General features: G+C 45.3%; 1 protein-coding gene across 1 annotated transcript in view; it reads left to right on the forward strand.

Moving 5' to 3' along the window:
* LOC104661036 (adhesion G protein-coupled receptor E3) overlaps positions 1-15290 on the forward strand; it is a 60633-nt gene that overhangs the window by 35858 nt on the left and 9485 nt on the right. The window contains 7 exon segments of the mRNA XM_010361558.2: positions 181-318; positions 320-349; positions 3607-3804; positions 7138-7373; positions 12443-12509; positions 12733-12824; positions 15088-15256. Of these exon segments, the coding sequence (XP_010359860.2) occupies positions 181-318; positions 320-349; positions 3607-3804; positions 7138-7373; positions 12443-12509; positions 12733-12824; positions 15088-15256 (930 nt within the window).

Consider the following 15290-nt stretch of genomic DNA (forward strand, 5'->3'; position numbering starts at 1 on the left):
TGGTGTACGTCTGCAACCCCAGCTACTCGGGAGGCTGAGGCAGGAGAATCCCTTGAACCCAGGAGGCGGAGGTTGCAGTGAGCCGAGACTGAGTCACTGCACTCCAACCTGGGTAACAACGTGAGATTTCATATCAAAAAAAAAAAAAAGACAAAGACAATGAGCCCTTTCTATTTTCAGACGAACCACAGTATCAAAAAGGTCTTCTGTGTCTACTGGGAGACCACAAAGCAGGGAGGCCTGTGGTCCAGGGATGGCTGCTTCCTGATACACGTGAACAAGAGTCACACCATGTGTAATTGCAGTCACCTGTCCAGCCTTCGCTGTCCTGATGGCCCTCACCAGCCAGGTATGATGTAAATGTTTTATTCTTCCAGCAAATACTTTCTGAGCCCCTACTAAATGGTAATAAGTGCTATTTTTAAAAAAACTGAAAAAAGGCCAAGCATGGTGGCTCATGCCTTTAACCCCAGCACTTTGGGAGGCCAAGATGGGCAGATCACCTGAGATCAAGAGTTTGAGGCCGGGCGCGGTGGCTCATGTCTGTAATCCCAACACTTTGGGAGGCCGAGGCAGGCAGATCACAAGGTCAGGAGCTCGAGACCATCCCGGCTAACACTAAAAATACTATTTTAGTCTCTACTAAAAATACAAAAAAATTAGCCGGGCGTGGTGGCGGGAGCCTGTAGTCCCAGCTACTCGGGAGGCTGAGGCAGGAAAATGGTGTGAACTCGGGAGGCAGAGCGTGCAGTGAGCCAAGATCACGCCACTGCACTCCAGCCTGGGTGACACAGTGAGATTCCATCTCAAAAAAAAAAAAAAAAAAAAAGAAGAGTTTGAGACCAGCCTGGCCAACATGGCAAAAACCCATCTCTGCTAAAAATACAAAAATTAGCTGAACATGGTGGTACATGCCTGTAATCCCAGCTACTCGGGAGGCTGAGACAAGAGCATAGCTTGAACCTGGGAGGCGGAGGTTGCAGGGAGCCTGAGATGATGCCATTGCACTCCAGCCTAGGTGATAGGGCAAGACTCTGTCTCAAAAAAAAAAAAAAAAAAAAAAAAAATCAACATATGGAAAAGACACAAGATAAGAAGTCCAGGAGAAACCTGGTGCAAGCTTCCAGTGTCCTCTCCCAGGAAAGTCACACAGATGCAGTTAATTCTCCCAGCAATGACTTATGACAACGCATGTGAAGTGTTGTCAGCCGGGAAGCTCACCTGAGCCTTGGTGTTCAGGGTATGTATTGGGCGATCATTCACACAGGTACGCAGTGTCTACATGGCTGACCTCAGTTGCTCTGACTGTAGGACTCCAGGGCAAAAACATGATGACCGGGCCAGGCACAGTGGCTCACACTTGTAATCCCAGAACTTTAGGAGGCTGAGGCAGGCAGATCACGAGGTCAGGAGATCAAGACCATCCCGGCCAACATGGTGAAACTCCATCTTTACTAAAAACACAAAAATTAGCCACGTGTGGTGGCGCACCCCTGTAGTCCCAGCTACTCGGGAGGCTGAGGCAGGAGAATTGCTTCAACCTGGGAGGCAGAGGTTGCAGTGAGCCGAGATCGTGCCACTGCACTGCAGCCTGGTGAAAGAGCAAGACTCGGTCTCAGAAAACACATGATTACTGTAACCACATCATGAATGACTACTACTAAAAAGTGAAAAAATAACAGTTGCTGGTGAGGTGGCAGAAAAAAAGGAACACACACTGTTGGTGGGATTGCAGATTAGTTCAACCATTGTGGAAAGCAGCGTGGCAATTTCTCAAAGAGCTGAAAATAGAACTACCATTCAACCCAGCAATCCTATTACTGGGTATATACCCAAAGGAATATAAATCATTTTATCATAAAGACACATGCACATGTATGTTCACTGCAGCACTATTCACAATAGCAGAGACACAGAATCAACCTAAATGGCCATCAATGGTAGATTGGATAAAGAAAATATGGTACATATAGACCATGGAATACTATGTAGCCATAAAAAAGAATGAGCTCATGTCCTTTGCAGGGACATGGATGGAGACAGAGGCCATTATCCTTAGTGAACGAGCACAGGAACAGAAAACCAAATACTCGCATTCTCACTTATAAGTGGGAGCTAAATGAGGAGAATATATGGACACAAAGAGGGGAACAACAGACACTGAGGCCTATCGGAGGGTGGGAGCGGGAGGAAGGAGAGGGCCAGTAAAAACAATTAATGGGTACCAGGCTTAATACCTGGGTGACAAAATAATCTGTACAACAAACCCCCGCAACAGCGGTTTATCTGTGTAAAAAACCTGTATATGTATCTCTGAACTTAAAAAAGTTTTTAAAATCCCATCATTAGTATGAGCTCTGTGATCAAACTGGTACTGCATAGCACAAGCCCTCTGCATACAAAAATGCTTTTTTTTTTTTTTTTTTTTTTTTTTTTTGAGACGGAGTCTCGCTCTGTCGCCCAGGCTGGAGTGCAGTGGCCGGATCTCAGCTCACTGCAAGCTCCGCCTCCCGGGTCTACGCCATTCTCCTGCCTCAGCCTCCCGAGTAGCTGGGACTACAGGCGCCCGCCATCTCGCCCGGCTAGTTTTTTGTATTTTTTAGTAGAGACGGGGTTTCACCGTGTTAGCCAGGATGGTCTCGATCTTCTGACCTCGTGATCCGCCCGTCTGGGCCTCCCAAAGTGCTGGGATTACAGGCTTGAGCCACCGCACCCGGCCAAAAATGCTTATTTTTTTTAGATACGGAGTCTCACTTGTTGCTCAAGCCAGTCTTGAACTCCTGGCCTCCAGCAATCCTCCCACCTCAGCTTCCCAAAGCCATTGGGATTACAGGTGTGAGATACCATGGCCCAAAAAACACTTTGTAAAGATTGTGGCAAAATACACAGAACACAAAATTTACCATCTTAGCCATTTTTCAATGTATATGCAGTTCAGTAAAGTACATTTATATTGTGCAATCATCAACCACCATCCATCTCCAGAACTCTTTCATCTTGCAACACTGAAACTCCACTCCTTAAACAGCTCCCTGTTCTCTCTCTCTCCTCTCCCCAGCCTCTGGTAACTGCCATTCTACTTTTTTTGAGGGGATGGTGACATATTCTGCCGCCCTACCTATGCATATGTCCAAACTCATCAAAATGTATACATTTAATATGTGCAATTTTTGGTACATTAAGTATACACCTCAATAAAGCTGAAAACAAAAAAGACAGTCTAGCAATCTACATTAGCAGTCTACATTAGCAATCCACATTAGCAGTCTACATTAACAATCTACATTGGCAGTCTACGTTAACAATCCACATTGGCAGTCTACGTTAACAATCCACATTGGCAGTCTACGTTAACAATCCACATTGGCAGTCTACGTTAACAATCTACATTGGCAGTCTACGTTAACAATCTCGTTAACAATCTACATTAGCAATCTATATTAGTAGTCTATATTAGCAGTCTACATTAGCAATCTACATCAGAAGTCTAACGGCCACACACTACTACCGGGCTTGGTGCCTGCGTCTAGGATGCCCCAGTTCAAGGAGGGAGCCATAATCCCAGCGCAGGAAAGCATAACTGTGAACTCTTTTTCTCGGTCCCAGGAGGAGGATCCTGTGCTGACTATCATCACCTATGTGGGGCTGAGCCTGTCTCTGCTGTGCCTCCTCGTGGCGGCCCTCACCTTCCTCCTGTGCAAAGCCATCCAGAACACCAGCACCTCACTGCATCTGCAGCTCTCGATCTGCCTCTTCCTGGCCCACCTCCTCTTCCTCGTGGGGATTGACCAAACTGAATCCAAGGTACTGACAGTGTCTCAGAGGATGCCCTGCCCTGCCCCAAGGGACACTGAGCTCATGGAGCAAGCCTGCGCTGGATTCCTTAAAAAAATGTCTTTGGGTCTGTAGAGGAGAAAAATATAATTTTCCCGCTACCATTCCGGTAGCTGGGACCCGTATAACAAAAGACAGATAAGAGAAAAAGTAAACAGAAGTTTATTAACATGTATATTTCATATATACACGGGAGATACCCAGGGAATGAGGCATTCTCAAAGAGGTAGTTTAGAACAACAGCATTTTTGACAAAGAATGATAAATTTTTGGAGAAGGGAAAAAGATCTTTGGTCTTTAGGGGCAGCAAAGTATGGGAAGGCAAATATCTGAGAAATGAGTGATAGATAATTAGTATCACTGATTGTATTAGTCCATTTTCAGGCTGCTGATAAAGACACACCCGAGACTGGGAAGAAAAAGAGGTTTAAATGGGCTTACCGTTCCACATGGCAGAGGAGGCCTCAGAATCATGGCGGGAGGCAAAAGGCACTTTTTTTTTTTTAGACGGAGGCTCGCTCTGTCGCCCAGGCTGGAGTGCAGTGGCGCCATCTCGGCTCACTGCAAGCTCCACCTCCTGGGTTCACGCCATTCTCCTGCCTCAGTCTCCCAAGTAGCTGGGACTACAGGCGCCCGCCACCTCGCCCGGCTAATTTTTTGTATTTTTTTAGTAGAGACGGAGTTTCACCGTATTAGCCGGGATGGTCTCGATCTCCTGACCTCGTGATCTGCCCGCCTCGGCCTCCCAAGCAAAAGGCACTTTTTAAATGGTGGCAGCAAGAGAAAAAAATGAGGACGATCCAAAAGCGGAAACCCCTGATAAAACCATCAGATCTCGTGAGACTTATTCCCTACCGCGAGAACAGTATGGGGGAAACTGCCCCCATGATTCAAATTATCTCCCACCGGGTCCCTCCCACAACACGTGGGGATTATGGGAGTACAATTCAAGATGAGATTTGGGTGGGGACACAGAGCCAAACCATATCATTGGTTTTGTAGATTCCTCCAGCGTTGGCTCCAGACCAATGAGGATCTAAAGTTGTCTTGGTGGCTGGGCACAGTGGCTCACGTCTGTAATCTCAGCACTTTGGGAGGCCGAGGTGGGCAGATCAGCTAAGGTCAGGAGTTCAAGGCCAGCCTGGTCAACTTGGTGAAACTAGGTGAATACAAAATATTAGCTGAGCATGGTGGTGAGCACCTGTAATCCCAGCTACTTGGGAGGCTGAGGCAGGAGAATTGCTTGAACCCAAGAAGCAGAGGCTGCAGTGAGCCAAGATTGTGCCATTGCACTCCAACCTGGGCAACAAGAGCAAAACTCCATCTTAAATAAACAAATAAATAAGTTGTCTTGGTGATCAACTTTCGTCCTCCCCATAGCAAGGGTAGGAGGGTAGAAAGAAGAGAATAGGTAGGAGGAATACCTTTGTAAATTAATGTCCTGGTGTACTACTCAGTCTTCAGAAAAAGAAGGAAATCCTGCCATTTGTGATAACATGGATGAACCTGGAGAGTGTTATGCTGGGTGAAATAAGCAAGGTACAGAAAGACAAATAGTGCATGATCTCACTTACGTGTGGAATCTAAAATAGCCAAACTCACAAAAGCAAAGAGCAGAAATGGTTGTTAGCAGAGACTAGGGCAGCAGGGAAGGGGTTTAGGGAGACACTGGTCAAAGGATACCAAATTTCAACTAGACAGAAAGAATAAATTCAAGAGAGCTGTTGTACATCATGATGACCATAGTCAAGAACAACATATTGTATATTGAAAAATTGCTAACAAAGTAGATTTTAAGTGTTCTCACCCCCCCTCCTCAAAAAAGACAAGTACATAAAGGTATGTCTTGCTTTTAGGCAAATAGGGGGAGGGCAGAGAGCTTTTTTTGTCTCTGCTTCTTCTCAACTGCCTTCAGTTTCAAATAATCCCTTGGGCCAGACACAGTGACTCACATCTGTAATCCCAGCACACTGGGAGGCAATGGTGGAAAGATCACTTGAGGCCAGGGGTTCAAGGCCATCCTGGGCAATATAGTGAGACCTTATCTCTACAAAAAACAAAAAAAATAACAAAATTAGCTGGGCATAGTAGTGCACATCTGTAGTCCCAGCTGCTTGGGAGGCTGACGCAGGAGGATTACTTGAACCCAGAAGTTCGAGGCTGCAGTGAGCTTTGATTGCAACCACTGTACTACAGCCTGGGTGACAGAGCAAGACTCTGTCTCAAAAAAAAAAAAAAGAATCATAATCACAATCTCTTATGCTAAAGTGAAACTTTTTCCCTCAATTTTATTTTTAATTGAAAAATAATAATTGTATAAAATTATGGGGTACAATGTGAAGTTTTCATAGACGTACACCTTATGAAATGATCAAACCAGGATAATGAACATATCTATCACTTCCATACTTACCATTTCTTTGTGATGAAAACATTGAAAATTCACTCTTTTTGGACTGTGGGTGGAGGCTCATGCTTGTAATCCCAGCACTTTAGGAGGCTGAGGCGGGAGGATCACTTCAGCCCAGGAGTTGGAGACTGGCCTGGGCAATATAGTGAGACCCCGTCTCTGCAAAACTTAGCAAGTATGGTGGTACACACTTGTAGTCCCAGTTACTCGGGAGGCTGAGGTGGGAGGATCACTTGAGCCTGAGAGGTCAAGGCTGCAGTGAGCTATGATTGTGCCACTGCACTCCACCTGGGTGACAGAGTGAGATACTGTCTGAAAGAAATAAAATAAAACAAAATCCACTCTTTTAGCAACTTTGAAATTCATAATATATTATTATTAACTATAGTCACCAGGCAGTACAGTAGGAGTAGAGAGTAGAAAGGAGGTTCCCAGAGGTTGAGTGGGGAAGTGGATGAGGAAAGGAGACATTGCTCAAAGTATACAAAGTCTTAGTTAAAAAGGAGGGATACATTCTGGTGATCTGTTGCAAAGTGGCATAGGTGGAGGTGGCACCACTTTCAGTCCCAAGGGCAGGTTGAAGGGGTTGGTGCCCAGATGACCAACGCTAGCCTTGACTATCAACTATCTTTATTTTTTTAAATATAATTGAGATGGGGTCTCACTAAGTTTCCCAGGCTGGTCTCAAACTCCTGGGCTCAAGCAGTCCTCCCACTTCAGCCTCCCAAAGTGCTGAGATTACAGACATGAGCCACTGCATCCAGTTCCCCTTTACTTTTAATGCCCTTGGTCTGATGTCAGGTGCTCTGAACCCAAAGCCAATGTCAAGGAGAGGTCCTAGGGCCATACTCCACCCTGACAACCCCTTCAGGCATTCCTTTCTCCTCCCTGAGGTGCTGTGCGCCATCATCGCTGGTGCCTTGCATTATCTCTACCTGGCCGCCTTCACCTGGATGCTGCTGGAGGGCCTGCACCTCTTCCTCACTGCACGGAACCTGACGGTGGTCAACTACTCAAGCATCAACAGACTCATGAAGTGGATCATGTTCCCAGTGGGCTATGGCGTTCCCGCTGTGATTGTGGCCATTTCTGCAGCCTCCAGGCCTCACCTTTATGGAACCGCTAATCGGTGAGCTTGAATCCCACCCTGTGTCATGGACAGTTTCCTAAGAAAGCTTTTGAGGGCAGCATTCATGATGATGGTGGGACTATACGTAACCAATGCACTCTATGTTCCCCTTTATAACAGCTCTAACCTCTTTCCTAGCAAGGCAGGGTGAGATGGTGGTAAGAGTTTGCAAGGTTCTAGAAGTCTTATACAACCAACAGGTTCATATGCCCACTGCACAGTAACATACCAATCACCAAGACAGCAAAGTTTGCAGCAGAGAAAGAGCTTAATGAGGCCAGGTGTAGTGGCTCACACCTGTAATCCCAACACTTTGGGAGGCCAAGGTGAGAGAATCACTTGAGGCCAGGAGTTCAAGACCAGCCTGGGCAATATAGCAGACCCTCATGTCTACAAAAAAAATTAAAAATTAACTGAGCACAGTGGCTCACACATGTAATCCCAGCACTTCAGGAGGCCCAGGCAGGAGGATCTCTTGAGTTCACGAGTTCAAGACCAGCCTGGGCAACATAGCAAGACCTTGTGTCTACTAAAAAAATTTTTTAAAAAAAGCCAGGCATGGTGGTACACACCTGTAGTCTCAGCTACCCAAGAAGCTGAGATGGAAGGATTGCCTGAGCCCAGGAGTTCAAGGCTGCAGTGAGCTATGCTCAGGCCACTACACTCCAGCCTGGGTGACAGATCAAGACCTTATCTCAAAAAAAAAAAAACAAAAGAGAGAGAGAGAGTTTAATAATCTCAGGGCGCCAAGCGAGGAAATGGGAGAAGATTCTCAAATCAATCTCCTCAAGGAGTTCTGGACTGGGGCTTTTAAAGGGATCATGGAGGATGTGGAGGCTGGAAAGTGTGGGTCATTTATTGTTCAGGGTACAGCAGATGAAATCATCAGGAGATGGAAACTGCCTTCTTTGGTGACTCAGCTCCTCCTGTGGTCCTTCAGAGCAGCTGAAGCCAGTAGCTTCACTGGTACACAGGACCTGAAAGAATATCTCAAGGGGAAAGCTAATGGTTTTTGTTTTGTTTTGGTTTGGTTTTTTTTGAGACAGAGTTTCGCTCTTGTTGCCCAGGCAGGAGTGCAATGGCACGGTCTTGGCTGACTGCAACTTCCACCTTCTGGGTTTAAGCGATTCTGCGTCAGCCTCCCCAGTAGCTGGGATTACAGGTGCCCACAACCACGCCCGGCTAATTTTTGTACTTTTAGTACCATGTTGACCAGACTGGTCTGGAACTCCTGACCTCAGGAGATCCACCCACTTCCGCCTCCCAAAATGCTGAGATTACAGGCGTGAGCCACGGCACCTGGCTGAAACTTCATGTTTTATCATGTTTAAGTTTTTACCTATAGAGCAGTAAAGGGAAACTGTTATCTAGGATCTGTGTGATTCTAGGATAGCACCAAACAGCTAGAAGGAAGCAGGTCAGAGAGCAAGCTGACCTGGTGGTGAATCCTGGATGTACTGCAAGCTCGGCTTGTTTTCACTTCTCCCCCTTTCTTCTTCTCTGATTTTTTTTTTTTTTTTTTTTTTTTTTTGAGACGGAGTCTCGCTCTGTCGCCCAGGCTGGAGTGCAGTGGCCGGATCTCAGCTCACTGCAAGCTCCGCCTCCCGGGTTCACGCCATTCTCCTGCCTCAGCCTCCCGAGTAGCTGGGACTACAGGCGCCCGCCAGGTCGCCCGGCTAGTTTTTTGTATTTTTAGTAGAGACGGGGTTTCACCATGTTAGCCAGGATGGTCTCGATCTCCTGACCTCGTGATCCGCCCGTCTCGGCCTCCCAAAGTGCTGGGATTACAGGCTTGAGCCACCGCGCCCGGCCTCTGATTATTTTTATAAAGTTTATAGGGATGGCTTCAGAAGGAGAGGGTTTTGGGTGTTGTTCAAAAGACCGTCAAGATGAATAAATAATAGAAAGAAGAGAAGGAAGCAAGGAAGGAAGGAAGGAAGGAAGGAAGGAAGGAAGGAAGGAAGGAAGGAAGGAAGGAAGGGAGGAAGGGAGGAAGGGAAAGAAAGAAGGAAAGAAGGAAAGAAAAGAAAGAAAGAAAGAAAGAAAAGAAAGAAAAAGAAAGAAAGAAAGAAAGAAAGAAAGAAAGAAAGAAAGAAAGAAAGAAAGAAAGAAAGAAAGAAAGAAAGAAAGAAAGAAAGAAAGAAAAGAGAGAGAGAGAGGGAGGGAGGGAGGGAGGGAGGGAGGGAGGAAGGGAAAAGAAAAGAGAGAGCTTTATTGGCAGTATTGGTTTGCAAACCAAAAAAAGAAAGTCTCCAGCATGAGCCACAGGTGCTCCCTCTTTGAAAAGGGGAAGCACAAGTTAGGTTTTATGCCTCACTAGATCTGTATTACACAACAGAGTCATAAACATTCAGGAGGTTTGGAAAAGCTGTACCAATTTAAGATGAGAGCAGAGTGCATGCACAATGGATAAACATATACATATAACATACATCCCACATTCACTTTGGGGCAGGATTTTAGCATTAAAATAAGATGGAAAAGCCGGGCGCGGTGGCTCAAGCCTGCAATCCCAGCACTTTGAGAGGCTGAGGCGGGTGGATGACCTGAGGTCAGGAGTTGGAGACCAGCATGGCCAACACAGTGAAACCCCGTCTCTACTAAAAAGACAAAAAGCCGGGCGTGGTGGTGTGTGTCTGCAATCTCAGCTACTTGGGTGGCTGAGGGAGGAGAATCACTTGAACCTGGGAGGTAGAAGTTGCAGTGAGCTGAGATCATGCCATTGCACTCCAGCCTGGGCAACAAGAGCGAAACTCCATCTCAAAAAAAAAAAAAGACGGAAGACGAGGCATGGTGATTCACACCTGTAACCCCAGCACTTTGGGAAGTCAAGGAGGAAGGATTGCTTGAGCCCAGGAGTTCAAGACCAGCCTGGGCAACATAGCAAAACCCCATCTCTACCAAAAAAAAAAAAAAAAAATTGTTTTAATTAGCTGGACATGGTGATGCATGCCTATAGTCCCAGCTACTTAGGAAGCTGGGGCAGGAGGATCCCTTGCGCACAGGAGTTCAAGGTTGCAGTAAGCTGTGATAGAGCAACTGCGCCACAGCCTGAGTGACAGAGCAAGATCCAACTCTAAAAATATATAAATAAAATGAAATAAATAATGAGGAGGAATGTGGCTCTACACCAAAAGTTGAACCATAGGACACAAAGACAGTTTGTGCACATCCTCTATAAACTAACTGAAACTGACTTAAGATCCACAACTGCTTTGACTGGTTGCCTTTCCAGTCAGTTATGTGGTCTGGATCGTATATCAGAGGTAGAAGGGGACTTACCCCTTCCTGTGTCCGAGTGTTCTCACTGTTCAATTCAGGATATCATTAGGAGATATACCTAATGTAAAGGACGAGTTAATGGGTGCAGCACACCAACATGGCACATGGATACATATGTAACAAACCTGCACGTTGTGCACATGTACCCTATAACTTAAAGAATAAAAAAAAAAAAAAAAAAGAATAGATCCAAAAAAAAAAAAAAAAAGAGGTAGGAGGGGACTGATGGCGCCCATTGCTCTGGAGTTTAGCAAGTGTGCATTTTCTTGTAGCCAGAGGAACTTAGAGAGTTGCTTCACCAGCCAGGCCCTGAACCCTCAACCCACAGGTAACTTGGTTTCCTTAACCTTAGGGTCCATCTTAATGGATATAGAAGTGTCTATTTCAGTCTCTTGGATCACAAGAGTTAGGTCCCAACTTTTTTTTTTTTTTTTTTTTTTTTTGCGACGGACCCTGGCTCTGTCATCCAGGCTGGAGTGCAGTGGCGGGATCTCAGCTCACTGCAAGCTCTGCCTCCCGGGTTCATGCCTTTCTCCTGCCTCAGCCTCCTGAGTAGCTGGGACTACAGGCGCCCGCCACCACACCCAGCTAATTTTTTGTATACTTATTAGAGACAGGGTTTCACTGTGTTAGCCAGGATGGTCGGATCTCCTGATCTCGTGATCCACCCGCCTCCGCCTCTCGAAGTGCAGGGATTAGGGGCGTGAACCACAGCGCCTGGCCAGTACCAACTTTATTCTTCCTGTGATTTGAGCTCTCAAGTCTCAGTCCCCTCATTAGCGAGATGAGAATAATAGTTGTCCCCATTGTTCCAACCTCACAGTGCTGGTGTGAAAATTCAACAGGACTGTGTTCCTAAAATGCTTAACAGGACGATGTTCCTCTTAGCTGTTTGGTGCCTATTATCCTAGAATCACACCACAGTTACTGAAAAGCTTAAATTCTATAAAAACCCTAAGAATCTGGTAATGTCACAAAGCTGTGTCCACCCCAGCCAATAGAGATCAATCTAGCTATATTAAATCACGTACTTAAATTCCAAATTAGACTCTGTACACATACCAATTTAAATGTATATCTCCAATTGTGTGTAATAGGTTCAATAAGGATCTAAATGAAAATATATTTTGTATAATTCTACTTCAAAATACCTTGAGCTATGAGTACTTTTTATGTTGCAGCATCCATTTTAATTTGAGTCCATAATTTGTTGTTGTTTTCATTTTAATCATAAAAATTTTAATCACAAGTTTGTTAAATTTTTTTCATAGTTTTTGAAATATATAAAGTAAAAAGTGAAAGTGGCTGTCACATGTGATGTGTGGATCAAAGCTGCAATCAAAATGTGTAATCAAAGCTGATTGTTAGCCGGGCGTGGTGGCTCACGCCTGTAATCCCAGCACTTTGGGAGGCCAAGGGGAGCAAATCACATGAGATCTGGAGTTCAAGACCAGCCTGGCCAACATGGCGAAACCACATCTCCACGAAAAATGCAAACATTAGCCAGTGTGGTGGTGCACATCTGTAATCCCAGCTAGTCAGGAGACTAAGGCAGGAGAATCACTTGAATCCAGGAGGCAGAGGTTGCAGTGAGCAGAGATTGCACCACTGCACTCCAACCTGGGCAACAGAGCAAGACCCTGTCTCAAAAAAAAAAAAATCCTGATTGTCATCTGCTGACTTTCAAGAGAAACTGGAAACAATTCTCTCGTAGGAAGAGTCACTTTATGTTGATCTCATGTGCTTTCTCCGATCTCTCTTTGTATCTCTTTTCCCATTGTTCCTAGATGCTGGCTCCACCTGGACCAGGGATTCATCTGGGGTTTCCTTGGCCCAGTCTGTGCCATTTTCTCTGTGAGTATGTGCCTTTGATTTTCCCAAATTAAGAACAACCAAGAGAAGTGCTGGGTACAAGATGGTACAAGGGGCTTGCATTTCCACTGTTGGCTGGATCCATTTTCCACCTGCTACCAATTCAATCCCATGTACAGGGAGGTTGGACTCCTGTGTGCAATTTAAAGTGGAAACCATACGTTATTTTAACTTGCATTCTGCCTTGTTTGTGTTGGTCCTGCAGGTGAATTTAGTATTTTTTATCTTGGTCTTTTGGATTTTGAAAAGAAAACTTTCCTCCCTCAATAGTGAAGTGTCAACCATCCAGAACACAAGGTAGGATGTGACAAATGGTACTTCCTACTCCCTTTGCTTCTGCCGATCCCTCCTACATATCCATACACACGTACACTCAACAGCCATGCTCCCAGGACTAGCAAGACCACTGTAATCTTCCACCATCACAATTAGTGAGAACCTATATTAGCTAGAATACCAGCCAAGCTGCTGTGAGAAAAAGTTGTCCAAAAAAAAAAGAATAAAATAGAACTTCATTTCACTCTCATGTTGCGACCCAGAAGTGAGCAGTTCAGGGCTAATAAAGAAGCTCTGCTCCACACAGTGTTCCAGGGTCTCAGGTTCTTTCTACTTTGTTGCTCCACCATCCTCTAGAAGGATGTTGCCCTTGTCAATATCCCATCCATGGGAAGGAGGTCATATAGGAGTTGCACTTGCCACATTTGCTCATATCTCATTGGTTGATCTTGGTCACATAATAACACCCAGCTGCAAGGGAGGCGAGAAATGTAGTCTCTAACCAAGTGACCATGTGTCTTGTTTTAAAACTCAAAGGGGAAGAGATCTAACACTAAAAGGAAGATGAAAAGGGAGAAAAACATTCATTTCCGCCACACTACACAAAATGCACACAGGAGTATGTTTTTAGTCAAAAGCAACCAACTCAGATTTGCTAATCCAACAGTTACTAAAAAGCTTAAACCATATAGAAACCCTAAAAATTAATCTGGTAATGTCACAAAGCTATATCCACCCCAGTCAATAGAGATCAATCTAGCTATATTAAATCACGTGCTTAAATTACATATTAAACTCTCTGTACACATACCAATTTAAATGTTTATCTCCAATTGTGTGTAATAGGTTCAATAAGAATCTAGATTAAAATACATTTTGTATAATATTTCAAAATATCTTAAGGTATGAGTATTTTTATGTTGCAGCATCCATTTTAATTTGAGCATGTAATTTGTTGTTGTTTTCATTTTAATCATAAAAATAAGACAAGTTTGTCCCGGCGCGGTGGCTCACGCCTGCAATCTCAGCACTTTGGGAGGCTGAGGTGGGCAGATCACACACGAGGTCAGGAACAGAGACCATCCTGGCTAACACAGTGAAGCCCTGTCTATACTGAAAATACAAAAAATTAGCCAGGTGTGGTGGTGGGCGCCTGTAATCCCAGCTACTTGGGAGGCTGAGGCTGGAGAATCGCCTGAACCCAGGAGGCGGAGGTTGCAGTGAGCTGAGATCACACCACTGCACTCCAGCCTGGGCAACGGAGCGAGACTCCATCTCAAAAAAAAAAAATTATATGATCCCTGTCTATAAATGATGAGAGTAAGAGACAGGAAAAGCATCCAGGTTTTTAAATGCCTTATGTATGTGTGGTACTAATTTTGTCCCATACATTGTCCTAAATACTTTCCCATGTTAAAGTCTCACGTAATCTTTATAGCAACCCCATGAAATAGAACAATTTTTTTTTTTTTTTTTTTTGAGACAGAGTCTCACTCTGTCGCCCAGGCTGGAGTGCAGTGGCCGGATCTCGGCTCACTGCAAGCTCCGCCTCCCGGGTTTACGCCATTCTCCTGCCTCAGCCTCTCGAGTAGCTGGGACTACAGGCACCCACCACCTTGCCCGGCTAGTTTTTTGTATTTTTTAGTAGAGACGGGGTTTCACCGTGTTAGCCAGGATGGTCTAGATCTCCTGACCTCATGATCCACCCGTCTTGGCCTCCCAAAGTGCTGGGATTACAGGCTTGAGCCACCACGCCCGGCCAAGAATTATTAAGATAAGGGAACTGAGGCTGGGCGCAGTGGTTCACACCTGCAATCTCAATACTTTGGGAGGCCAAGATGGGTGGATCTCTTGAGGTCAGGAGTTCGAGACCAGCCTGGTCAACATGGTGAAACCCCGTCTCCACTAAAGATACAAAAATTAGCAGGGCATGATGGTGCATGCCTGTAGTCCCAGCTACTGGGGAGGCTGAGGCAGGAGAATCACTTGAACCCTGGAGACAGAGGTTGCAGTGAGTCAAGATCATGTCATTGTGCTCCAACCTGTGCAACAGAGCAAGACTTCATCTCAAAAATAAAATAAAATAAAATAAAAGTAAGATGAGGGAACTGAGTTGCAAGAAGGTAAAGCAGCTTTCCCAAGATCACACAGGTAGCCAGTGCTGGTTTCCGTTTAAACCCAGGTAGTCTAGCTTCAGAGTTCTCACTATTAACAGCTAACTAGAGGGGTGTTCATGCTCTTTATTAGTTTTTCGACATCCTAATCTCTGACTTCCTCCTCCCAGGATGCTGGCTTTCAAAGCAACAGCTCAGCTCTTTATCCTGGGCTGCACATGGTGTCTGGGCTTCCTACAAGTAGGTCCAGCTGCCCAGGTCATGGCCTACCTCTTCACCATCATCAATAGCCTCCAGGGCTTCTTCATCTTCTTGGTCTACTGCCTTCTCAGCCAGCAGGTAAACACTGACCCCTTTCTTTGTTACTTTAAAC

Source organism: Rhinopithecus roxellana, chromosome 8, assembly GCF_007565055.1.
Source record: "Rhinopithecus roxellana isolate Shanxi Qingling chromosome 8, ASM756505v1, whole genome shotgun sequence".
Taxonomy (NCBI): domain Eukaryota; kingdom Metazoa; phylum Chordata; class Mammalia; order Primates; family Cercopithecidae; genus Rhinopithecus; species Rhinopithecus roxellana.